The 25649-nt window shown below is 44.6% G+C and overlaps 1 protein-coding gene across 3 annotated transcripts in view; it reads left to right on the top strand.

Moving 5' to 3' along the window:
* The first annotated feature begins 1779 nt into the window (after nucleotides 1-1779).
* MED24 (mediator complex subunit 24) overlaps nucleotides 1780-25649 on the top strand; it is a 232693-nt gene continuing 208823 nt past the window's right edge. For 2 of the 3 annotated variants that reach the window (XM_063959760.1, XM_063959758.1), the window contains exons 1-2: nucleotides 1780-1885; nucleotides 5676-5847. In XM_063959760.1, the coding sequence (XP_063815830.1) occupies nucleotides 5718-5847 (130 nt within the window). In that variant the 5' untranslated portion in view covers nucleotides 1780-1885; nucleotides 5676-5717. The remainder of the gene's footprint in view (nucleotides 1886-5675; nucleotides 5848-25649) is intronic. The other variant, XM_063959759.1, reaches the window with a different exon arrangement.

Here is a 25649-nt window from a genome sequence, read left to right as displayed (position 1 = left end):
TACGAAGAGGCTTGAATAAAAAAACCTTCTCCTTACTGTGCCAAGGGTACCAGGACAATGACCTGATCCCGACATAATTTTTGAATTGCCGTTGTTACTGCCTCTCTTCCCGGAGGAGAAGCTGGCAAGTTCGATTTGAAAAATCGTCATGGGGGGACGTCTTAAAACTCTAGTTTGTACCCATGGGACACTATTTGTAAGACCCATTGGTCCAGGCCAGATTGAATCCAGATTTGGCTGAAAAGTTTCAGACGTGCTCCCACCCGAGCGGACTCCCGCAAGGGAGCCCCAGCGTTATGCTGCAGATTTGGCAGAAGCAGGGATGGACTTCTGCTCCTGCGATCCGAGAGACGCTGCGGATTTCTTTCCTTTTCCCCTTCCCCTACGTCTTCTGACTTCTGGCTCTGTGAGGGGGGTGACGGCGTGCTGTGGGAGTGAGCATCTAGACACGGCTAGCATTCAGTTCCCATCAGGAGCTAATGGTGTCCTGTCAGCCAGAAGCAGAGCCATGAAACTCTTTAGGAAGTTGGTTCCTACTTCTGCCCCCTCAGTCCCACGAAGCAGGGAGTCTGATGCCAGCAGATCTCCCTGAAAATAAAAAACCTAACATGTCTTTTCAGAGAAACTCAGTAGAGCTCCTCAGAGTGCATCCAGTCGACCTGGGCACATTTCTAAAACTGAAGTCTGGAGGAGGGGCATAGAGGGAGGAGCCAGTTCACACCCAATGAAAAGTCTTTAGAGTGTCCATGTCTCCTGCGGATCCCGTCTATACCCCATGGTCTTGATGTCGTCCCCAGCATCCTCTAGGACGTATGAGAAATGTATCTGAAAAAGCACTCCGTCTTAATAGCATGGCCACGGGCAGCTCAGCACTGTTACACGAGGCTGAAGTTAGCTTCTTTTTCGGCCAGCTTCTTATTCACTTCAGCCTCGTCACTGTTACTAGCAAGATCAGTAGCGGATCTTGCTACGGGCGCGCAGGATTTTTGCCCGGGACGCCTGCTTCCAGAGGGCGCCGCCGCCATAGCAAGATCCGCTACTGGCGCCCCCCGGTCCTCGGTAGATGCGATGCAGTGCGTGATGAAGTAATCGCGCACCTAACGGCATTGTGGGAGCGGCACAGACACTAGGGGTCATGATTGACCTCTAGTGTCTATGCGGTGTTATGGGAGAGACGTCATGACGTCTCTCCCATAGGTCAGAGGAGCGGCGCCGACGACCGGAGACAGAGGGCAGCAGCGGTCGGGAACCAGGAGCGGGGACGGTATTCTTTTTTTTTTATTTTTGAAAGCGGCACAACTCTACTGGGAGCACAACTGACCACGCCCCTTTATGAAGCCACGCCCCCTATTTTGCCCGGGCGCCAGAAGGGCTAGAATCGGCCCTGAGCAAGATGAATACAATGCTGCTCATTACTACCCCTAATGCTCACCATATGGGATCCGTACCTCGTTACTGTATAAGGAAACGAAATTAATACCATTCTAATCAAGTCCAGCAAATATACCATGACGTAGTTTGGAGCCCTCAATGTATCCGTGTGACTGAACCCGGTATCAGACATGCTGAGATGATGGGCTCTGGCTGCAACAACGCGCCCGGGATCACTAGTCATTATTTTAAAATATAGATGGGCTGTAATGCACGGCCCCACTTGTCAGCAGCAGCAGCGGTCGCCCTCTCACTCGGTAAACAACATACCCTCCTCTTCCTCCTCCCCCTGCTGCTGCTACTTTCCCCGCCATGTTCCCTGCGCTACAATACTACATTTCCCGAGCTACCGCTCGCCGAAATAATGACGTCATTCGCGTGCGACTTAGCCAATCATTTGCGATGAGCTGTCATGGCGGCTGTTAGCGCGGAGGTGTGAGTGTAGTGACCGGAGGTAAGAGGGATGCTGGACCTGTAGATCAGCGCTATAATGTGCGCTGCCCGGCACTGGGGGTACATGCTCTCATTCACTGCTGACCCCACCCACCTGTGCATCCTGGTCACCCGTGTGTGTGTGTTGTGGGCTATATATTAATGTTGCATTGTGTGACTGTGAAGTGTTCATTGTGTCTTCAGCAGCAGTGGAACTACAAATCCCCCCCACACCGTGCCAGCCAAAGGTTGGATCTAGTCTTTTAGCAACATGTAAATGCCCACCCAGTTCTTATATCAGGCATGGCACATCAGGCGGACTATTGGCAAGTGTGTATGCACTTATTATAAGATATGTTGGTGGATCAGGTGGGAGCATTATGGGGGGTACACACTAGGCGATTTCTAAATAAAAAAAATAAACAATAACAACATATATGTTATCATTTATTTTTAGCCTGAAATTGTCCAGTGTATATAGGGGTGAATTGTTGAATTATGTGCGCTCCCTTACGTTGTTTGGCATTCACCAATATTGAGCTGACATGCAGCTCAACCCGTCAGTCTCGGGCTGATCTGCAAGTTCGGTATTGCCGGCGGTGACGTTACTGAACGTTATCATTGTACAATAATGTTCAGTGTGTACACACTATATTGTTGAACGCTATATTGTTCAACGATATAGTCGTTCATCACCGGAAATCCCGAATCGCGTAGTGTGTACCCGCCTTTACACTTGGAAAACTTCAGTAGCATCATCCTGTCTGTCTCCTCCCTTTGCTGCTCTCTCTGAAGGTTTTCTCACCCCTATGCTGGGTGGGTGTGGTTCATTAGGTTGACATGAGTTAGGTCGACATACATTGGGTCGACATGCATTAGGTCTACATGATTGCTAGGTCGACATGATCATTAGGTCAACATGTGCTATGTCGACATGGAAAAAGGTCGACATGAGTTTTATTTGAAACTTTTTTTGGGTGTCGTTTTCTTCATAAAGTGACTGGGAACCCCAATGAGTGCATCGTATCCCCTCGCTTTGCTTGCAATGCTTCGGGCAAGGTGCCTCGCTCCACTACCGCTGCGCTCGGCACAGGTTACCGTTCCCAATTGTAGTCCACGTGGATCGTTAAGTATGAAAAAGGTCAAAAAATGAAGAAAAAAAAATTGTGAAAAACTCATGTCGACCTAGTGACCACCATCGATGCTGAGTTTATTTTCAACGTTTACCATTGTCACACTTTAACATCAATAACCCTATTTTGTTTTTATGCAGTACACACCCCAGTTCACACACCTTTTTTTCAGTGGAAAGTACCGTTGGTTTTTTTTCTACTTTTATGCTTTTAACACATTTGGGAGACAGATGTACTAAACCTTGGCGAGTGATCAAGTGCCAGCCAATCAGCTTCTATAATTTTTCATACACAGCCTGTAACATGGCAGTTAGGAGCCTATTGGCTGGTACATATCTTTCTCCACTTCATCTGTCTCCAAGGCTTAGTACATCTCCCCCATAACATCTAATGACAGACCATACAAAAGTGTTGTTTTTTGGTTTGTTTTTTTTAAAGCGACTTCATAGCAAGTGTGTGTAAGTATATATCTGCCCAGCCTTAACATTAAAACCATTGATAGTTGAACTGGATAACATTTATTATCTTGTTACAATGGTGCTTATCAAGGGGTGGGCTATATTAGACAGCCAAATGAACACTCAGTTCTTGAAGTTGATGTACTGGAAGCATAAAGATCGGAGGGACTTGGACAAGGACCAAATTGTGATGGCTAGACGAGTGGGTCAGAGCATCTCTGAAACGGGCAGGCCTTGCGGGGTGTTCCCAGTATACAGTAGTTAGTACTACCAAAAGTGGTCTGAAGAAGGATAACCAGTGATCCAGCGATAAAATCATAGGCTCACTGTTGGCATAGGGTGTGGAAGCTAGCCGGTCTGGTCCTATCCCACTGAAAAGCTACAGTAGCACAAAGTGCTGAAAACATTATTGCTGGCTATGATAGAAAAGAGTCCTAACAGTGCAGCTTGCTGCATATCCGCAGACCACTCAGAGTGCCCATGCTATCCACTGTCAAAACATCCTACAATGGGCATGTGAGTATCAGAACTGGAGCAATGGAAGGTGACCTGGTCTGATGAATCCCATATTCTCTTACATCATATTGATGGCCCGGTGCCTTGGTGTCATTTATGTTCATGCGGATGTTACTCTGACACATACCACCTACCTATTCATAGTAGACCAAGTACACCCACTTGTGGTAACTGTATTCCTTGATGGCAGTGGCTTCTGTCAGCATGATAATGTGCCCTACCACACTACAAATGTTGTTCAAGAATGAGGAAGTCTGAGGAACATGGCAAAAGAATTCATGGTGTTTTGCTGGAAAAACAAGTCCTAACCATGGAGGACCCTTCTCACAACGTACAGGACTGAAGATCTGCTGCTAACATTTTGGTGCCAGAAACCACAGGACACCTTCAGAGGTCTTGTGGAGTCCATGTCTTGATGAGTAAGAGCTGTTTTGTCGGTACAATGGTGGTCATACACAATAATAGGCAGGTGGTTTTAATGTTATGGCTGATCGATGTGTTTGTGTGTGTATATAATATATGTGATCTAATGGGCTGAATGTAATGGCCTCTGAGTTGCCGAAGGTTGCGGACTTTCTGCGAGTTTGCCTGTTTTCATGTTTTCTTTTTTTAGCCGCAATCGTTTACAAGGCAAAGTCAACCTGGTTTTGTCTTGTAAATGATTGCTGCTTTAAATAAAAAAGTAGACTCGCAGGAAGTCCTGCAACTTGGAGGCTATTACGTTTATCCCAGTAGCTCTTTAATCTGTGACGGCTATAATTTACACATGTTCTGTGGCTGTCTAAACTGTAAATCATAGGTATCCTCAATTATATGATAATAATATTCAGCTCTCTCTATTCTAATTTGTAGACACCACAGAGAAATACTTTTTTTTTGGTGGTCTGCGTGTTACGTAATGGCCTGTTAGCATGCAGCACACAGGTTACCTTATGGGGCCCACACAAACTGAGAATTGGCTTTATGCCATGACCACTGAATGCAGCTGTGCTGAAAGAAAGTATCACATTGCAAAACTGATCACACAATCGCACGCACTCTCTGGTTTAATAATGAGTCCAAATAAAAAGCAATGCTGTTCTGATTTCTCTTTTTTCACACTTGATGAAATCTGATCCAGTGATTGGGTTTTGCATTTGTAAGGTCATTACTTAACCACTGAACTGACAATTTTTCTATTCAAAACCGTTCATATAGTTGTGTGTGGCTTTTTTGTGTGTTCTTAAAAAAAATTTTTTTAATAGTTTCTAAAATAATTTTTTAACATATATTATGCACATCTGCAGAACGGATCTCCTCGTCAAAAACTGGGGGACACAGTGGGGCGACGCGGTCGCATGTGATCTGACCATGTCAGTAAAGTGGTCTATAGGCCGCATATAATAAAATTGTTAGTCGCTTTGTCTAAGTAAAATCCATCTCAAACTAGCGATTATGGTAGAGGCTATTTCTGCACGCACCACTTCCTGGTTGTGAGCAGCAATTTATGTGAAAAAGCCTGTACAAAAGGATAACCCAAAAAAGGCACAAATAATACTGGAAAATGTTGTGGTGTTCTAGTCCAATAATCTGTTTATGTATTATTATTATTATTAAGTCTATAATGTTTACTTATCTTTGTGTTGGTTGCTCCAGCAGCTATGAAGCAGACTGGTGTTGTGTGCTGAATCATTGTTCATTACAAATGTATCATCTTTTCCATTAGGTTTGATGGTCAACTTAGACTTTTTCTTCTTAGACTTGAGAAATGAAACTGGTTAACCTTAAGCAGGCCATTCTACAGGCCTGGAAGGAGAGGTGGAGCGATTACCAATGGGCTATCAACATGAAGAGGTTCTTTCCGAAAGGAGTCACATGGGACATCTTGAACTTGGCAGGTCAGATGAACAAATGTACTGTAACTTCTTACCCAGAGCGCAGAATACTCAAGTTAAACATTCATCTGCTATAGTCTTCAGCACATGTGGAATTGGACTTTTGCCAGTTTGTAGTGGTTACTCTAGGTGCAAGATGCAGACTAGTGAGGAGGGCATATGTACATCATGGAGGACAAAATTATAGACTTGATATATTGCCTATCAAAATGTAAACATGCACTCCTGACTGATCAGCTCCCTGCACCTAGAGTGAACACTTGGTTTGTGTAGCATAAATTGCATACTATGCGTGCTAACAAAGAGAACAGACCCATATGCGTCATTGTAGAGCTGTGTGCATCTGCCACGTGACTAGCGAGGTATAATGGGGGAAGGAAGATCTGACAAAGGCCAGATATTAGAAGGCTTTGTTCATGCAAATTTGGCTCATGCATAGCTGCAGAAACACTTAGCAGGCTGGTCCAACTACACACTGATGATGACGGGCTTATCCCAATAGCATGTGCTGCTGATACAGAGCAATGCAGCTCAAGATGTGTATGCCTGTATTTGTGAGCAAATGTGCCATTTGTGCTGCACTTTGTTTATGCCCAATAAGGAAACAGCTCAGGGTCAGTCGATTTGTCTCGTCACATGGTGGATAGGACAGACACAGTTGACATCCTTAGTCACCAGTACACAATAAAATAACAAATCATTCCCCTTAGTATTTTGGTGGATTTTAATCACACGCTCTAGGGGGACTCCACCACTGTTAATAAATGAAATGGAGAATCTTTGCATTTTCTATGAAGTACAAGATGAGGCCGTTATTTTCACTTCAATGGTTTATGTATGAACATTGTTTCTGTAAATATGTTTACATTTTCTTAATCATTCATTTTATTAAAGTTTTGTTCCTTACTGTTTTTGGTGGGATCCGGTCTCTAGGTAGACAGTAACTAGGTCAACCACTATTTGTCGACATGTCAAAAGTTTGACATGAGTTTTTTCCCCCCAAAAATCCTTTTTTGCCCTTTTCATACTTAACGATCCACGCGGACTACGATTGGGAATAGTAACCGATTGGGAATAGTAACCTGTGCCGAGCGCTGCGAGGCACCTTGCCCGAAGCATGGCGAGCTGACATGGTGCACTAATTGGGGTTCCCAGTCACTGTACGGAGAAAATGACACCAAAAAAAGTCATGTCGACCTTTTGACCCGTCGATCTAGAGACCCTGTTTATTTAGTTACTGTCGACCTAGTTACTATCGACCTTGCAACCACACCCGTTTTTGGTCATGTACTGGTGTTACGTACACACCCATCAGCCATAACGTTAAACCACCTTCCTAATATTGTGTGAGGCCCTTTCACAGCTCTGACCCATCAAGGTATGGCCTCTACAAAATCTCTGAAGGTGATGTGAGGTGTGGCCTCCATGGCTTTGACTTGTTTTTCCAGCACATCCCACAGATGCTCGATTGGACTGAGATCTGGGGAATTTAGAGGACAAGTCAACATCTTGAACTCTTGTCATATTCCTCAAACCTTTTCTGAACATTATTTGCAGTGTGACAGGGTGCATTATCCTGCTGAAAGAGGCCACTACAATCTGGGAATACTGTTGTCATGAAGGGGTGTTCTGGGTCTGCAGCAATGTTTAAGTATGTGGTATGTGTCAAAGTAACATCCACATGAATGCCAGGACCTAAGGTCTTCCAGCAGAACATTGCCCTGAGCCAGCTTGCCTTTCTTTAAATAGTGCAGGCCTGGTCAACCTGTGGCTCTCCAGCAAAACTACAAGTCTCAGCATGCTTTACCAGCTGATTGGTGGGAAGGTATGCTGGGACTTATAATTTCACAACAGTTGGAGAGCCATAAGTTGACCAGGCTTGCCATAGTGAATCCTGGTGCCATTTTTTCTCCAGGTAAATGATACTCAGGCCTCCAGCTGTCCACATGATGTAACAGAAAACATGATTCATTAGACCAGACGACCTTCTAAAGCGCCCTACACACTATGTGATCCGCCGCTGAGCTGCCCGACAGCGGATGCGGCCGATCGGCGGGGGGTAGGGAAGTTTCTTCACTCCCCTCGTCACCCGGCTCTGTAGTAGTGCATGCAAATAATAACAAGATCGTCCATATTGGCCTGCAGCCACAAGCGATGGGGCACCAACGATGAACAAGCGTGGGGCCGCGCATCGTTCATCGTTGCTGCCTGCACACTGAAAGATATGAACGGTATCTCGGTCATTAATGAACGAGATCGTTCATATCTTTCCGTATTATCGCCCAGTGTGTATGGCCTATTAAATTGCTCAATGGTCCACTTCTAACACTCACTTGCCCATTGTGATTGCTTTCAGCAGTGGACAGGTATCAGCATGGGCACTCTGGTCTGCAACTACGCTGTTCCATACGCAGGATTATGCGACGCAGTGTATGTTCTGACACCTATCCAAAATGCTTGGGGCCAGAAATATTTAGGATTTCCGATTTTTTTTTTTTTTTTTTTCTTTCATATTTTGGGATGTAACATAAGTAAGTGTAAACACCTTCTACACATAGAGCCAGATTCAGCATGGAACGCATCTACTACGCATTTGCATGCTGAAGCCCTTCTGCAGTGTCCGCACGCGCGGAAGCCGCACTAGAAACTAAACATTTAAGAGTTGTGGGGGTAAATTTACTAAGTTAGGAGGTTGTTTTTTTTTTTTGTTTTTTTTGGAACTGGTGATCTTGCCCATAGCAACCTATCAGATTCTACTTAACATTTATCTAGCTGCTTCTAGAAGATAATAGATAGCATCTGGTTGCTATGGGCAACATCACAAGTTCTAAAAAAATCTCCCACATTAGTAAATTTACCCCCTAGAGTTTAAATGTCTTTGTAGTGAATTTAGAGATCTATCACTATTTTCAGTGCAGCTATAGTTTGTAGTTTGTTAATATCTTCAATGTTTCCCTTGTAAAGGAGTTTATGCACAAACTCCTTTTGACAGCTGCATTTAATGGTTTACCATTCATTTGTGTCATTGTGTGCAAACCTCTTTGCTATAACCATTTGAGAAATTTGGAAAAGAAGGCGTGCAACAGTATCTGCCTCACATAACAAATTAACACCTTGCCATCATTCTGATGAATTCCTCTGCATCCTTTTATAGCACCGGCTTTCACAATTAACCATGGCTAAATTTCAAATCTAGAACCTTGCCTAATGTCGTTTGTCCACTGCTGGCTAAAGCACACTCTCATAGACTACCACTGGATTGGACACACTCTATTCCCCTTACTGTGTTCCTTTCACAAGCCATCTTTTATGCCTACCTCATGCAAAAAAGCTATAATTGTTAACTCGCACCCTTGTCTGCAGTTGTAGCAGTATAATTTGTCACTATATTTTGTTGTTTTTCTGAACCTCTATGTAATTCACTATTTCAATCTTTTGTTGTCCTTTTGATACTTTCAATAAACTGTTTACAAGCCAAAATAAATAAATGGTTATTTTGGTTCTTGTCTTTTCCATCAAAGGCGGTGGGGGGGATTCTAGTTCCTTTTTATTTGCTTGGAATACTTAGCATACCAAATAGTAATAATTTGCATATTTCATTGTGTTCAAATGAAAAAAAGAAGTGAGCTTTTGTTTTTCTCATTCATCTTCTTACCCCAGAGTTAAAGTGACAGACCCCATCTTTCTTCCCAAACTATTAGCATTCCTGCAGCTTCTGTCTGCTCATTCACCCGTGATACTGTGCCATTAGTATTAAGTTTAAAACTGACACTCTTAAATTCTTTTAACTGCATTATTAGCAATTCGGTATCTTGCGTTCGACCTAACAGTGTCCGCATTCTAAAGCTGGTTAGACACTATGCGACACATTGACCATTCCAGCGAACGGCCGATATATTGTGAACCTGTTGGTGGGTGTGTACACACTAGCGCTATATATATATAGATATAGATATATACAGATATATATAGATATTGATATATCAGCTCATCCGCCTGTACACTTTCTGCAGGGGCTGCGGTCACATCTGGGCAGGCAAATTCAAATGCCTGCCCAGTGGCGTGGCAATGGGTCCACCAAAATGTCTGCTGGTGTCAACTGTCTAAATGGGAACTGCATATTGGAAGAAGCTGCCAGTAATAGCAATGGCGGAGGCCGAAAAATAAAAGCATTTCTGGAATAAATTACTAATTTGAGGTATAGATATTGACAATGCTAAATTCCTATGTCGTATAAACAACCCTTATGAAGCTAAGAACACTGTACGCTGTTTACTTAAGAAATACCGTAATGGTACGCTATTTGCGTAACGATCGCTCAGCCGTAGGCGAGACGCTCAAGCGTCACGTTCGCTCACGGCCCAGCGATCACAGGACACGTTATTGGTTATGTCTAGGGGAATGATTCGCTATGGCGTAGCATACACTCGAGACCACGAGGAGGTCACCAGCGATGCAGACGCTCACAACACTATACCTTGATATTAAACCTTATACCGACGAAACACACAGAATACCTTTAATGTGAGTACAGGGTGTAAATGCAACTTTGTGTAGCCTGACTACCTACAAAGCTGTTTGAGCGTCACCGACGCTCAAGTGAACACTTAACACTATAGTAAATACACAGATACTGTTTTAGGGTTCCAAAGCCTATTATCTGTATTATATCTAGTATACTTGTAAAAGAGTAACACAGTACAAATGATACACTACAATATAACAAAGACTTCCTAACCAAACACCTAACTAAGGGATAAACTACAATACTATCCTGGCCTAACACAATACAATACAATACTATAAAGTTTAGTCTAGGGGAGTTACGAGAGAAAAGAGAAAATAGAGAGAGAGAAATAGACACAGAGGGAGAGAGAGGAATTGGCTCACAGAAAGACAATGATTACGGAGAGAACTTACGCACAAAGGGTATGATCGCCTGCGCCTCGATATCCAGCTCCCGATTATCAGCAGATAACCGTTGATGAGAGAGTGAGCTGGATGTGGTCGGCCTGCCTATTTATGCCCCACACACAATGCAATCTCCTGGTCCTACAATCCTTCAGTTTATTGGACACAGGAATTCGGCCCTGTACTGTAACCAAAGGTCATAGGTTGATTCATACAGGTGGGCTGTGCTGAGTTTAAACGGCTCAGGTGGGTGGGAAACTGGGTTTCCCGCCGCATACCTGAGTATGGGTAAATAATAGAAATGGACATAAACTTCTTATGTTCATAACTATTCGCACGAGCGATTAATACGCTCCAAACCAACACCGGAATATTGCTAATTAAATACTCTTCCGATGGGTACCAAATACTGCTGTATGACTCCTGTTAGACCCTTCGTGCAATACAAAGAGGGACTCCTCCGCTCAGGGACATTCTATCTAAACCAAACTTACAGAAACTATTGAGGGGAACATGATCTATAAACGACATTAATTGTGAACTTTTGTAACGAATGAGTCGCACGCTACGATCACATAAACTCTACCGTAAATGCGCATACTGCGCGTGCGAGTGCACGCTATTGCGGGTATGCGCTTCCACGGGAGAGCATACGCATGCGCAGCACGGACCAGTGTGCGGTGCAAATATGGCAGTGTGCATTGAGACATTTTTCTGACTTCGACAGTCCACCCTTTGGCAGTCAATAATAACTGCCACAAAATATTTAAGGAGAAAAATGTAAGTCAGGGGTTAATTGATTTCCATGGTGGGGAAAGGAGGAAGAATGGAGTAGGTGTGAAGAGAGTATGACCTAGTGAGAAAGCAGGAGCATGTGTGTATGAGTCCATGTTTGGGGGGGTCATGTATCATCGTGCCGTACGTGTGGTAAATCAAGCTTCGAGGTATTGCGAAGTATACATTTGAATTCCTTCTTATCCTGTGGTACAGGTCTGTGGATGGGCTGTCAAACTCTACCGAGCTCATTTCGGCTGTGGTTGTAACACAATGGGGATGCACATTTTAGTTGATGATACATGAATTGGGGGGGTATGTGGTTGCTGCTATCTGTGCCTGTATTCCCTATCGACTATGTGTGTTATTACCTGAGGGTTGCAGAGATGAAGATAAAGAACACTTACGAAAAATGCAATGATATTCTATGTCAGGTTAATGTACGTTCGTCGATTGAGGTCTTGATTGGTGTCGTTTGATTGCAGTCTTCTTCTTTGTGCTTTTGCTCATAAATCGTGAGTAAAGCAAACAACGTCCATGGATTTACAAAAAATGTTGGGCTAGCGTGATTTTAAAGTTCCTAGGGAAACTGGGGTACCCATGGCATTGTCCATAAAATCTTGTATATCAGGTCGTCTGCTCTTCTTCTTTCCATCTTTCCGTTGTCGGCCCCTTGGCTCATCAGGTCCTTCGTCTACGTGGGTCTTTGTACCTCGGAGGAAAACATAGAAATGGGTGAAAGACGGACCGTATACTCATTACATCATTACGTCATGGTTTCTAGCATTGGGTCATAAATCAAATCCAGGTTAATTACAGTTTCCTCACTCCTCAAGCTCATCACTTTCGTACTTTGTTTACACCTCATCAAAGCCTGCCCGCATCTAAATATCAATCCAATAGATATAACAACACCTAAGATACACAGGAGAAACTTTCCAACATCCATTATGACTCCTTGAGCCCACTCTCCCAAACCGGAGAACCAATTTCGCGGGTTCAACCATGACACCCAACCAGTCAGCTCATTACCTACAGCAGCAAGGGTGAGATTGTGTTTCCGACGAAATTCCCACTTTAATTGCAGAATATCGTCCATCTTTTGGTCTATGACCTCTACCGGATCCTCGGTGTTATTTGTGATATACGTGCAACACTTTATACCGTACTGTGTTGCCAATGTAACACAATATCCGCCTGTTACTGCTGTAAGGTAATTAAGAACCATCCTATGCTGAACTAGTTCTGTTTTGTAAGCTTGAAGTTCTCTTCCAGTGTATCTAAACGTGTCATCATACATTTCAGTGATATTATCTAACAAATTGGCGAGTGCGGAAATGTATTTATAATTCATCACTCCTCGAGCGGTACGAGTGAAATCTAACGCTACCAGAACCTGAATCCCGGTGGATTCATGGATAAGATCAGAGGCCGGATGCTCTAACCTTTCTGACAGTTGTCTTTTAACAAGGTGCTCGTAGTGAGTGTGAGTATAAGGAGCTTGGGCACCACGGTGTATGTCCTTCATTTTGTCATGTGTTACAGTCATCACTTCAGGCAATACTTTTCCAATATAACACAATCCTTCAGAGTTTGGGGCAAGCCACTTGTACGCCTTTCTCCCGCATATGAAATATGCATCATCGGGGAGAACATAAGGGACGGAGAAGGACATGACCATGTTACAAACCTTCCAGGTGAAATCTCCTGACCCTAATTCTTCCATCTGTCTAATACATGTATCGGTTTGTACGATATGTGCACAGTATCCTGGTGATACCTCTCCAACTTTAGTAATTCTATTTCCTAAGGTATACCTATACCGGAAAGATTTTCCTCTACTGGCTATGTGGCGTACAAGCTCTGTATCTGTAGGCATTCTATCTGCTCTGTGTGAAAAGGTCATGGTAAGGTTGCTCCATGACACTTCCCAATTTCCCGGTTTTCTAGGATTGGAGATGTTAAAACATAAGAGGGACCTATCCACATGGTATTGGTGGAGCTTCAAACTGGGAGGGCTGGAGATGTTAAACCTCCGGTCCACCGGTCTCCCACCACTTAGCTCAAGTACCTCCCCTAACGTTAAAGGAAATGGTACTAGCCCTGATTTGCTGTGACCCTGAGGTACTTGAGAGCATACCCAACAATCTGTTTGGTTCAACACGTTACCCACTAGAGAGTGATAGTCACTCAATGGATGCCGGTCCATATGGATATTAAAACTAGATTGGCATTGCTTTATGCATCCATCTTCAACCAGATTACCACAGAGCCTACAGATACAATTTTCCTCAGCTAACAATCCATCACAATTTCTTCTATCGGATCGTTTTCTGATACTCGCCTTTGCTTGTTGGATTGGTTGATCTTGGAAAACTACGCCTCCATCATCATAATCGGAACCCATTCCAGAACCTCTCTCGACCTCTATGGTACTCTCGCCGGAACAGACTGCTCTGGTCAACATCATGGTTAACATCAAAATCCGGATCACAGTCTCTTTGGGCAAGTCCATCTTTGAGGAGGAAATGGAGAAGAATGAGAAAGGGGAAAAAGAAATATCAAGGGAGAAGGGATGGGAAGTGGAGAAAAACAATAAAAGGGAGAAGGGAGTCGACAACTGCTTTCGATCTTCAAGGCTCAGGTGCCGCCTCAGTCCTCCTGGAACAGACACTCCAGTGATACAACCTCTACCGTCTGTTCCTTATCACGGGACTTCTCTGGGTCAGCAACCTTCTTGCAGTGGGATGAATGGACCCAAGTCTCTCTCTCAGCAACCTTCAATGCTGTGGTGCTAGTCAATAAGACCTGGTATGGTCCTTCCCATCTATCAATAAGACAACCTGAGCGTAGAAAATTTCGTATCATTACATAATCCCCAGGTTCAATGTCATGACAATTACTATCTGGTAAATCAGGAATCACCAACTTCAGATTATCATTTTGACTCCTCAACTGCTTACTCATGTTAATCAAGTACTTTACAGTTACTTCATTGTTACATTTCAAATCATCCTGAGGGTTAATCATGACATGCGGTTGTCGACCAAACAGAATTTCAAAAGGAGACAGATTAAGAGGGGACCTGGGAGTGGTTCTGATGCTATACAAAACAATGGGTAAAGCTTCTGGCCACGTCAATCCTGTCTCTGCCATTACTTTACTCAATTTATTTTTAATAGTGCTGTTCACTCTTTCGACCTTCGCACTCGCCTGTGGACGGTACGGAGTGTGCAGCTTGCTATCAATTCCCATCAACTTACACATTCCTTGAAAGACATCACCTGTAAAATGGGTACCCCTATCACTTTCAATGATTCTAGGGATACCATATCTACATACAAATTCCTGCACAATTTTCTTAGCTGTAAACATAGCGGTATTTGTAGCTGCTGGAAAAGCTTCGACCCAATTCGAGAAAACATCTATACAGACAAGTACATACTTTAAGTTTCTACATGGGGGCAATTGGATGAAGTCAATTTGTATTACTTGGAAAGGGCCGCCGGCAGGTGGGATATGGGAGGGTTCTGTAGGTATTGCCTTTCCAATATTCTTTCTCAGACAGGTAAGGCATGACATTGCTCTTTTACCAGCATGAGAGGAGAATCCTGGGGCGCACCAGTATGCTCTTACCAATTTGCACATCCCCTCCTTGCCTAGATGAGTCAGCCCGTGAGCTGCTTCAGCCAGACATGGAAGGTATGCCCTGGGGGCCACTGGTTTACCATGTCCATCCGTCCAGAGCCCTGAGGGCTCCTGGCCATATCCCTTTGCCTTCCAGACTGCTCTCTCTTGAGTGGAACACAAACTCTGCATCTCACACAACTTCTGTGTGTTGATGGTATTAAATACCATCAACTGTGTGGTGTCTGTCCGTATGGGGGTAGCAGCTGCAAGCTTTGCAGCTTCGTCTGCTCGGCTGTTACCAAGGGATACTGGGTCTTGGCTATACGTATGTGCTTTACATTTGATAACAGCCACTCTGTCGGGTTCCTGTATCGCTGTTAGAAGCCTTTTTATATACGCTGCATGCGCTATCGGTGTGCCAGCTGCCGTCATGAAATTTCTGAGCCGCCATAGGGCTCCGAAATCATGGACTACCCCGAACGCGTATCTAGAATCGGTGTAGATATTGGCAGACTTACCCTTAGCCAATTCACATGCTCTGGTTAGGGCGACCAGTTCAGCAACCTGGGCTGAGTGAGGTGGGCCTAGCGGTTCCGCTTCTATGGTGTCTTGGTCATCTACGACTGCGTATCCAGTACACAAGTCTCCCGAGTCTGACTGTCTGTGACAACTACCGTCCGTGTAGAACGTGAGTTCTGCATCTTCTAGTGGATTGTCACTGATGTCAGGCCTTGCGGTAAAATTTTGGGTCAAATATTCCATACAATCATGTGCATCCTCCTTTGTATAAAATCCTCCTTCCCCATCACTCTCACCTCCCACCCTTTGTGCCTGTCCAGGCACACCTGGGAGAAATGTTGCAGGGTTTAATGCGCTGCATCTCCTTATGGTGATGTTTACTGGGGCCATTAATGCCAATTCCCATCTCGTAAACCTTGCTGATGAGACATGTCTGGTTTGGGCAGAATTTAATAAGGCAGATACTGCATGTGGTGTATGGATTGTGAGGTTGTGGCCTAGCACGACATCTTCGCTTTTCGTCACTAGCAATGCTATCGCCGCAACGCTACGCAAGCATGTGGGGAGGGACCGCGCTACCGTATCTAGCTGAGCGCTGTAGTATGCAACTGGCCTGCTGGCGTCACCGTGTTTTTGTGTTAGTACACCTGCTGCGCACCCAGCACTTTCTGTTCCGTATAGTTCAAAGGGTTTCCCATAGTCTGGCATACCTAGTGCAGGTGCCTGCGTTAGACACTGTTTGAGTCTCTCAAATGCCGTTTCAGATTCGTCTGTATGCGAAATCCGATCAGGTTTGTTTGAGGAGACCATTTCCTGCAGAGGTAGTGCCAATATGGAAAACCCTGGGATCCAATTACGGCAATACCCACACATTCCTAAAAACGTTCTGATCTGTTGCTGGGTTTGTGGTAGTGTCATGTCTCTTATGGCTTGGATTCTATCAGCGGTCAGGTGTCTCAGTCCTTGTGTTAGACAGTGTCCCAAATATTTTACCTTAGCTTGGCATAATTGCAACTTGTCTTTGGAGACCTTGTGACCTGTGTCTGAAAGATGAAACAGGAGCTGTTTCGTATCTTTCAGGGATGCCTCCAATGAATCAGAACACAGTAGTAGATCATCCACATACTGTATCAACACTGATCCACTTTCTGGTTGAAAAGACTGTAAACAATCATGCAAAGCCTGAGAAAATATACTTGGACTATCTATGAAACCTTGGGGTAATCGAGTCCACGTGTATTGGACTCCTCTGTATGTGAATGCAAACAAATATTGACTGTCAGGGTGCAGAGGTACCGAAAAGAAAGCGGAGCAGAGGTCAATAACAGTGAAAAATTTGGCAGTGGGAGGAATTTGCATTAGGATGACAGCTGGATTAGGCACTACGGGGAACTGACTCTCGACTATTTTGTTAATCCCCCTTAGATCCTGCACTAGCCTGTAACCCCTCCCCCCACTCTTTTTAACAGGGAAGATGGGACTATTTGCTGTGCTGGACGTTCTTACTAGAATGCCCTGTTGTAGCAAGCGCTCTATTACGGGAAAAACTCCTAACTCCACCTCTGGCTTCAGAGGATACTGTGGGATTTTTGGAGCTATCCTACCATCTTTTACTTGCACTACTACTGGAGCTACGTTTGCCATTAATCCAGTGTCTTGTCCATCTTTTGTCCAAAGTGAATCTGGTATCTGAGATGTCATCTCTTCTACCTGGGATGGATTCCTATTTGTCATAATGGAATGTGACATTAATTTTGATGGGGAGTCTAACATATCTCGTACTTCTTGAGCGTGATTCTCAGGTATGTCCAAGAATACACCTTCAGGAGTACAATAAATGACGCAACCCATTTTACATAGTAAGTCTCTTCCCAGGAGATTGGTCGGTGCCGATGCAGCCAGCAAAAAGGAATGCTTGGTGTGCAGAGGCCCTATTGTAATCTCGGCTGGTTTGCTAACAGGGTAGTGCTGGACTACTCCTGTTACTCCTATGGCTGGAACTGTCCTACCAGTGGTTCTCATGCCCACTGTCGAATTTATCACTGACTTGGCCGCCCCTGTGTCTACAAGAAAGTTTAAAGTTTTACCAGCCACATTGATTGCAATCTCTGGTTCGCTTCCAAGACTGGCAATCAATTTAACTGGTTGCAGATTACAGGTATGGCCACACCCCTATTGGGTATGCTGACCGCCCTGAATCCCATTGGCAGCAACTACTTGTGCGGGGGTTAGCTGGGAACTACCAGAGGCATGCCAATCTCTGTTTGGGGGATATCTTTTTGTTTCCCCTGTATGTGGCTCAAAACTCCGCCTCTGTGGACCCTGCTCCCAATGTCGTGTGTGGTGTTGTTGTCTAGGGGGTTGAAAAGATCTTTGTACATTTCTTACTCTACAGTCTCGTGCAAAATGTCCTGGTTTGTTACAAGAAAAACATGTTATCATACTTGCCTTATCCACAGGATTCGGTGGTACATACGCAGGCTGCCTTGTGGTCAGCGCCTGTATACTTACGGACATCAACTTATCACTTTGCGACTCCCTGTGCCTAGTGATGTTTTTGTCGTGATCAACAGCAGCCTCTCTCAAAGTGGACACTGACAGACCTCGCCAGCATGGCTGCGTGGTCTGTACCCTAGCCTTTAATGTTTCTTTCAAACCATCCATCAGTACAGATACTGCTACTTCTCGATGGTTTGGGTTGGTCTTTATGTCTTCTATACCAGTGTATTTTGCCATTTCTGATAATGCCCGGTGGAAATATTCTGCTGCCGTTTCAGACTCCTTTTGTTTAATGGAGAATAGTTTATTCCATTTAGCAACGGCTGGGAAATATTCTTTTAGCTGCAAATTTATCCTTTTTACATTATCCTGGTCGTACACATCTGTAAGTGGTACATCTTTATCTAATAGACAATCAGCTAAGAATTTAACTGAGTCGACACTGGGAGGTAAGCAAGCTCTTAACACTATCTGCCAATCCTTATTATTGGGCTCTAAAGTGTTTCCTAAATCCCTGATGTATTTTTGGCTTGCCACTAAATCCTTTCTGGGGTCTGGGAATTCAGACACTATGGTCCTCAATTCCATTCTAGTTAACGGGCAATACATGGCAATGTTCCTGACGGGTGTGACTCCTGATGCATCTGTTTTCCCATTGGGAACTACTATCACCTTTACAGGAGCAATTCTAACAACTTCATTCTGTGTAGATTCTACAACTTGTGGTACAATTGTTTCAGTGTAATGCATGGTGCCGTACTTACCCGCTGACACGACCTCACCTATCCCTCCGCTAGGGGCCTTCACTAATCTCGTGGGTGGTGCTGTGCCTACTGTGGTCTCTGCTATGGTGGCCGCTAGAGAGAGCGCTGAAATCGTTGCCGAATCGTCTTCTTGTTCACACTCCTGAGGAAGGTTCAAAACAGGGTACAACTTGCACGGGTTAATACTTGCATGAGTTATTTGGTTAACATCATTAACATTTACATTGTTACTAAGAGTTTGTGTTTTACAACCCAGTGCGTTTCTCTCCGCAATCAACTTCTCTCCTGCAATATATGGTGGAGGAGGAGCTGTGGCAATCAACTTCCTGACTGCCCCAGATCCTGCCGCCAGAGCCAAACCTCTCTGTATCTCACCTTCCTGGTGCCATAACTGTAAGTAATCATGATGCTGAATTCGTCTCTTTGATGATTTTACGAGACATATCCTCCTCCTTAAATTTTGTAACACTTCCGGACTGAAGCTACCTATTCTTGGGAACTTGTCTCTGTCTTGAACAGTCATTCTCTCCCATTCATCACATAAAGATTCGGTGTGAATTCCATATTTTTCACACATTACATATCGTGCCGACCCAACTGGTCGGTTCACAGAATCAACCTGAACCAGGGTTGATCGCCCCCTACCTGAGCAACTGGCCCCCATCGTCTGTAGGTGTTGCTTAGTCCTCCTTGGATTTTCTGTATCAAGGTTTTCAGCAAGCCTTTACAGACAACCAAATTACTCCGCAGTAGGCCGGCGGTGGCGGTTTACCGAGTACCCCACTCACTCGCCCACCTCGACCAATACGACCTGATCACACCGACGTGGTGCTGGCGTACTCGATACAGGGCCCCTATGGAACCTTCAGTTTACTGGAACATATGAGGGATACCCGCAGGACACTTACTCTTTCCAGTAAACGTTGGGGTTGTTAGATAGTTCCTGAGTGACCAGCGAACTTCCCTTCCAAAAATAAAAAATTACACAAATCACGTCAGAATGTACAAATAGCGTTTATGACCTTCGTACACAAATAGTACCGGTCAGGTTTACTAATGCACACAATTACGTGCGGTACAATCGTTCAGCACATAAGCAACTAATCTTATGTGCGGAGCGACCAGTGGAATCGAAAATTTCGGCTGCGAATTCCTTCAGCCAGAGCTTAATGGCCTATATGGGTTCTGCACCAACACCCCAGGCGTTGTGCCACTGGACTTTTATAGCGGACCTTTTTACCTTATGACCTCCTGGTCTTGTTCCTTATGACCTCCTGGTCTTGTTACCTTATGACCTCCTGGTCTTGTTACCTTATGGTCCGCTATACTCTAATGCTCAAATATTATTTAACCAGAGATGCCTCCCTGGCCACCGTATATGTCACTTACACGTATGTTCCTTAACGAGTACCCGACTTTCCTTTTGGTTCCACCTTAAAGTTATATAAACTTTTGTATACAAAACACACTCACTCAACACATGTACACTTTTGTTTCTATATCTATTTCTGCGCAGAAATTGTCTTCAGGCCAAGAGTGTTACCAATTAGGAGCAGGATCTGTTAAACTAAATTTCAGATTTTCCAAAAATAGATTTGCGTTATTTACCGCGTCGCGTTATCTACCGCTGTGCGTTACTTATCGCCTTTGCGCCACTTATCGCTTTTGCGCTACTTATCGCTTTTGCGCTAATTCAACTTTATCACAACTTGAGCTACGTGGGCGTAACCAGACGCTACGTTGCGTAATGTACGCTGCGTGCGTCTGCCTTTCGGATTGCGTACGCTAGTCTTTGTTAGCGACACGTGTACGCAATGCAAAGGATCCACCGTAACACAATATATATTTTATCAATGTAGATGATCCCTGATCATCTACCGCAATCCACACTGCACACTGGCTGCCTCGTCTCTCGGACAAGCCGTGTGTTGTTCTATTCTTTAACTATTACCTCTATTTATTAAATAACAGCAAATCTCCTTTTAGCACTTTCTATCAACTATAAAATTTGGCAAACAGGAATAGTGATATACGAAAAATGGAACAGAAATGCAGATATATGCGTGCGTACGCAAGACAAAAGACAAATAAACAGTTTTTTAAAAGACAAGCGTTTTGTTCTTACTTCCGGTTACCGGATTCCTTCAGCACTCTTTACCTAAGTGAAGCAGACGCTTATCCCGTCAGCAACTGCGAGACAACCTCCCACCCTTTTGCTGGGGGATAATGTCTGCTGATCTACCTAGTGCAGATGTGAAAAGGATCGGACGAGTCCCCAATTGACAATGCTAAATTCCTATGTCGTATAAACAACCCTTATGAAGCTAAGAACACTGTACGCTGTTTACTTAAGAAATACCGTAATGGTACGCTATTTGCGTAACGATCGCTCAGCCGTAGGCGAGACGCTCAAGCGTCACGTTCGCTCACGGCCCAGCGATCACAGGACACGTTATTGGTTATGTCTAGGGGAATGATTCGCTATGGCGTAGCATACACTCGAGACCACGAGGAGGTCACCAGCGATGCAGACGCTCACAACACTATACCTTGATATTAAACCTTATACCGACGAAACACACAGAATACCTTTAATGTGAGTACAGGGTGTAAATGCAACTTTGTGTAGCCTGACTACCTACAAAGCTGTTTGAGCGTCACCGACGCTCAAGTGAACACTTAACACTATAGTAAATACACAGATACTGTTTTAGGGTTCCAAAGCCTATTATCTGTATTATATCTAGTATACTTGTAAAAGAGTAACACAGTACAAATGATACACTACAATATAACAAAGACTTCCTAACCAAACACCTAACTAAGGGATAAACTACAATACTATCCTGGCCTAACACAATACAATACAATACTATAAAGTTTAGTCTAGGGGAGTTACGAGAGAAAAGAGAAAATAGAGAGAGAGAAATAGACACAGAGGGAGAGAGAGGAATTGGCTCACAGAAAGACAATGATTACGGAGAGAACTTACGCACAAAGGGTATGATCGCCTGCGCCTCGATATCCAGCTCCCGATTATCAGCAGATAACCGTTGATGAGAGAGTGAGCTGGATGTGGTCGGCCTGCCTATTTATGCCCCACACACAATGCAATCTCCTGGTCCTACAATCCTTCAGTTTATTGGACACAGGAATTCGGCCCTGTACTGTAACCAAAGGTCATAGGTTGATTCATACAGGTGGGCTGTGCTGAGTTTAAACGGCTCAGGTGGGTGGGAAACTGGGTTTCCCGCCGCATACCTGAGTATGGGTAAATAATAGAAATGGACATAAACTTCTTATGTTCATAACTATTCGCACGAGCGATTAATACGCTCCAAACCAACACCGGAATATTGCTAATTAAATACTCTTCCGATGGGTACCAAATACTGCTGTATGACTCCTGTTAGACCCTTCGTGCAATACAAAGAGGGACTCCTCCGCTCAGGGACATTCTATCTAAACCAAACTTACAGAAACTATTGAGGGGAACATGATCTATAAACGACATTAATTGTGAACTTTTGTAACGAATGAGTCGCACGCTACGATCACATAAACTCTACCGTAAATGCGCATACTGCGCGTGCGAGTGCACGCTATTGCGGGTATGCGCTTCCACGGGAGAGCATACGCATGCGCAGCACGGACCAGTGTGCGGTGCAAATATGGCAGTGTGCATTGAGACATTTTTCTGACTTCGACAATAATTTTTCAACTCAGATAAACTGTTAGGACACCTTTACATGGCCATTTAAAAGGCAACGCTACAGAAATATTGTAACAGGCCTAAACTAAGGGTTGACCTGGCTCAAATAATTATGTAGAGTCTAGGATAATGTCTTGTTGGCTAAAACTATTGATTGACTGTGTATCTTGATAAAAACATAAAAGCCCCTCCCCGGGTACATTATTTATCCCACATCACTAATCAGCCAACGTCAATATTATAGCGTAACAAATTCATATCTTATAACATTAATACAGCAAATCATAGACTATAATTTGAAAAAGAACATTGTGCCTAATTATAGAGAGAAATATTTTTTAATAAATGCGGTGGTAGCCTTTAAAAGTCTTGGTGGTTTATCGTTTAAAAATGTTTTACAGCGGAATTTAAAGCAGCAATGATAAATGAAAAACTAGGAATGTTTTACATTGGTGTATTAAATCCTTCAATGTGCCAGAAACATGTAGTTTTGAGAAACACCTGGGTTGCAAGTTAGATTTTATACTTTCAGTAGTAGATTCCTGCTCTTGACTAATATTACGCCAAATCATCCACATGAAGCCAGGTGAACGATCAGGTACTAACTGCGCATGCGTATGCTCCGCAATGCGCTCACGTGTCGGACAGCAACAAATGGCATCGCTGGTCAGCGACGGGATGGTGCGAAAGATACGATCGCACGGGCGTTCGCAAGGTGATTGACAGAAGGAAGCCATTTGTGGGTGGTAACTGACCATTTACTGGGAGTGTCCGGAAAAACGCAGACGCGCCCAAGCGTTTCAGGGAGGGTGTTGATGTCAGCTCCGATCAGCATCTTCTCATTGCACTGTAGGAGTAAGTCCTGGGCTGCGCAGAAACTGCACCAAAGTGGATTTTTGCAGCTCGGCGTACCCATGGGATCGCACACTTGCTTGGTGAATTAACACTACCCCTGGAGGCAGCAACTATCTGAGCGCAGGACAGCAAAGTGAGCAGCCCAGCGATCAGGTCTGAATCATCCCCATGGATCCTGATGAATGAGTTAAAAGAAGATAAAGGGTTGTAAAGAGCTCCATCGGCATCAGAATCAAAGACTAGCGTGCACTTGTTCCCCTATCATCTAATTGCAATATTTTCGACTGCAACCAGTTGCATCTGGAGAGAACGTGGACAGGATAACGCCATAATGTCGCATTTGATGGCTGGGCACTTTTGTTGTGAGATTGATCTCTTTAGTCTTCTTTCCTGACCCATCTTATTCTCTCATACTGTGCATCATCCCAGTTGTAAGTAAACATTTAGGAGGAAAATTATCAAAGCATGGAGAGTGATAAAGTCGAGACATGGTGAAATTCCATCGCTACCGAACGGATTAACCCAGCCGAATTTGCACTTCACCCATCGCACTTTCCGGTGGCAGGATGTCGCTCAAAATTGTTTGCAACCCCATAGGGTAGCGAGCACTTTTAAATAGGGGTGCGTGTCAGGCTGCCGTTGCCAGCATTTAAACGCCACGTCAGCAGAAACTCGCCCTCCATTGCCGGCAACTGAATCTCCCCCAGTACTAACCAATCAGCTCCTGTTATTTTACAGGATGTGTTTCAAAAATAACAGGAGCTGATAGGTTGGTACTTTATCCAAGCTTTCATAAATCTCCCCGTTAGAGACTTAGGCTTGGCACGCATTAGACGATATATCCTCCCGACACAGATCGAAATGTCTAGTATGTATTGCCAATCACGTGCTCCGGTGGGTGGTTTCTGGGTCTTCGTGTCGAGTATGCTGCACGCCCAATGGGATGATCATGCCAATGACGACAAGCATTTTAAATGCAGCTGTGAACAATATATCACGTGGTTGTGCGATTATATCGTTCAGTTTGTACGGCCGACCAATATATCATTGACTGGGAAACACATTTTCTCTGACGTCCTAGTGGATGCTGGGGACTCCGAAAGGACCATGGGGAATAGCGGCTCCGCAGGAGACTGGGCACAAAAGTAAAAGCTTTAAGACTACCTGGTGTGCACTGGCTCCCCCCCCTATGACCCTCCTCCAAGCCTCAGTTAGATTTTTGTGCCCGAACGAGAAGGGTGCAGTCTAGGTGGCTCTCCTGAGCTGCTTAGAATAAAAGTGTATTTTAGGTTTTTTATTTTCAGTGAGACCTGCTGGCAACAAGCTCACTGCATCGAGGGACTAAGGGGAGAAGAAGCGAACTCACCTGCGTGCAGAGTGGATTGGGCTTCTTAGGCTACTGGACATTAGCTCCAGAGGGACGATCACAGGCCCAGCCATGGATGGGTCCCAGAGCCGCGCCGCCGTCCCCCTTACAGAGCCAGAAGAGCAGAAGAGGTCCGGAAAAATCGTCGGCAGAAGACGTCCTGTCTTCAATAAGGTAGCGCACAGCACCGCAGCTGTGCGCCATTGCTCTCAGCACACTTCACACTCCGGTCACTGAGGGTGCAGGGCGCTGGGTGGGGGCGCCCTGAGACGCAATATAAACACCTTAGGGGGCAAAAAATGCATCACATATAGCTCCTGGGCTATATGGATGCATTTAACTCATGCCTGTTTTTCCATAAAAAAGCGGGAGAACGGCCACCGAGAAGGGGGCGGAGCCTATCTCCTCAGCACACTGGCGCCATTTTTCCTCACAGCTCCGTTGGAGGGAAGCTCCCTGACTCTCCCCTGCAGTCCTGCACTACAGAAACAGGGTAAAACAAGAGAGGGGGGGCACTAATTTGGCAGATAAATCTATACAGCAGCTATATAAGGGAAAAACACTTATATAAGGTTATCCCTGTATATATATAGCGCTCTGGTGTGTGCTGGCAAACTCTCCCTCTGTCTCCCCAAAGGGCTAGTGGGGTCCTGTCCTCTATCAGAGCATTCCCTGTGTGTGTGCTGTGTGTCGGTACGTTGTGTCGACATGTATGAGGAGGAAAATGGTATGGAGGCGGAGCAATTGCCTGTATTAGTGATGTCACCCCCTAGGG

Source organism: Pseudophryne corroboree, chromosome 3, assembly GCF_028390025.1.
Source record: "Pseudophryne corroboree isolate aPseCor3 chromosome 3, aPseCor3.hap2, whole genome shotgun sequence".
Lineage (NCBI taxonomy): Eukaryota > Metazoa > Chordata > Amphibia > Anura > Myobatrachidae > Pseudophryne > Pseudophryne corroboree.
Note: the sequence above shows the minus strand (reverse complement) of the source record. Positions and strands in the feature narration are given on the sequence as shown.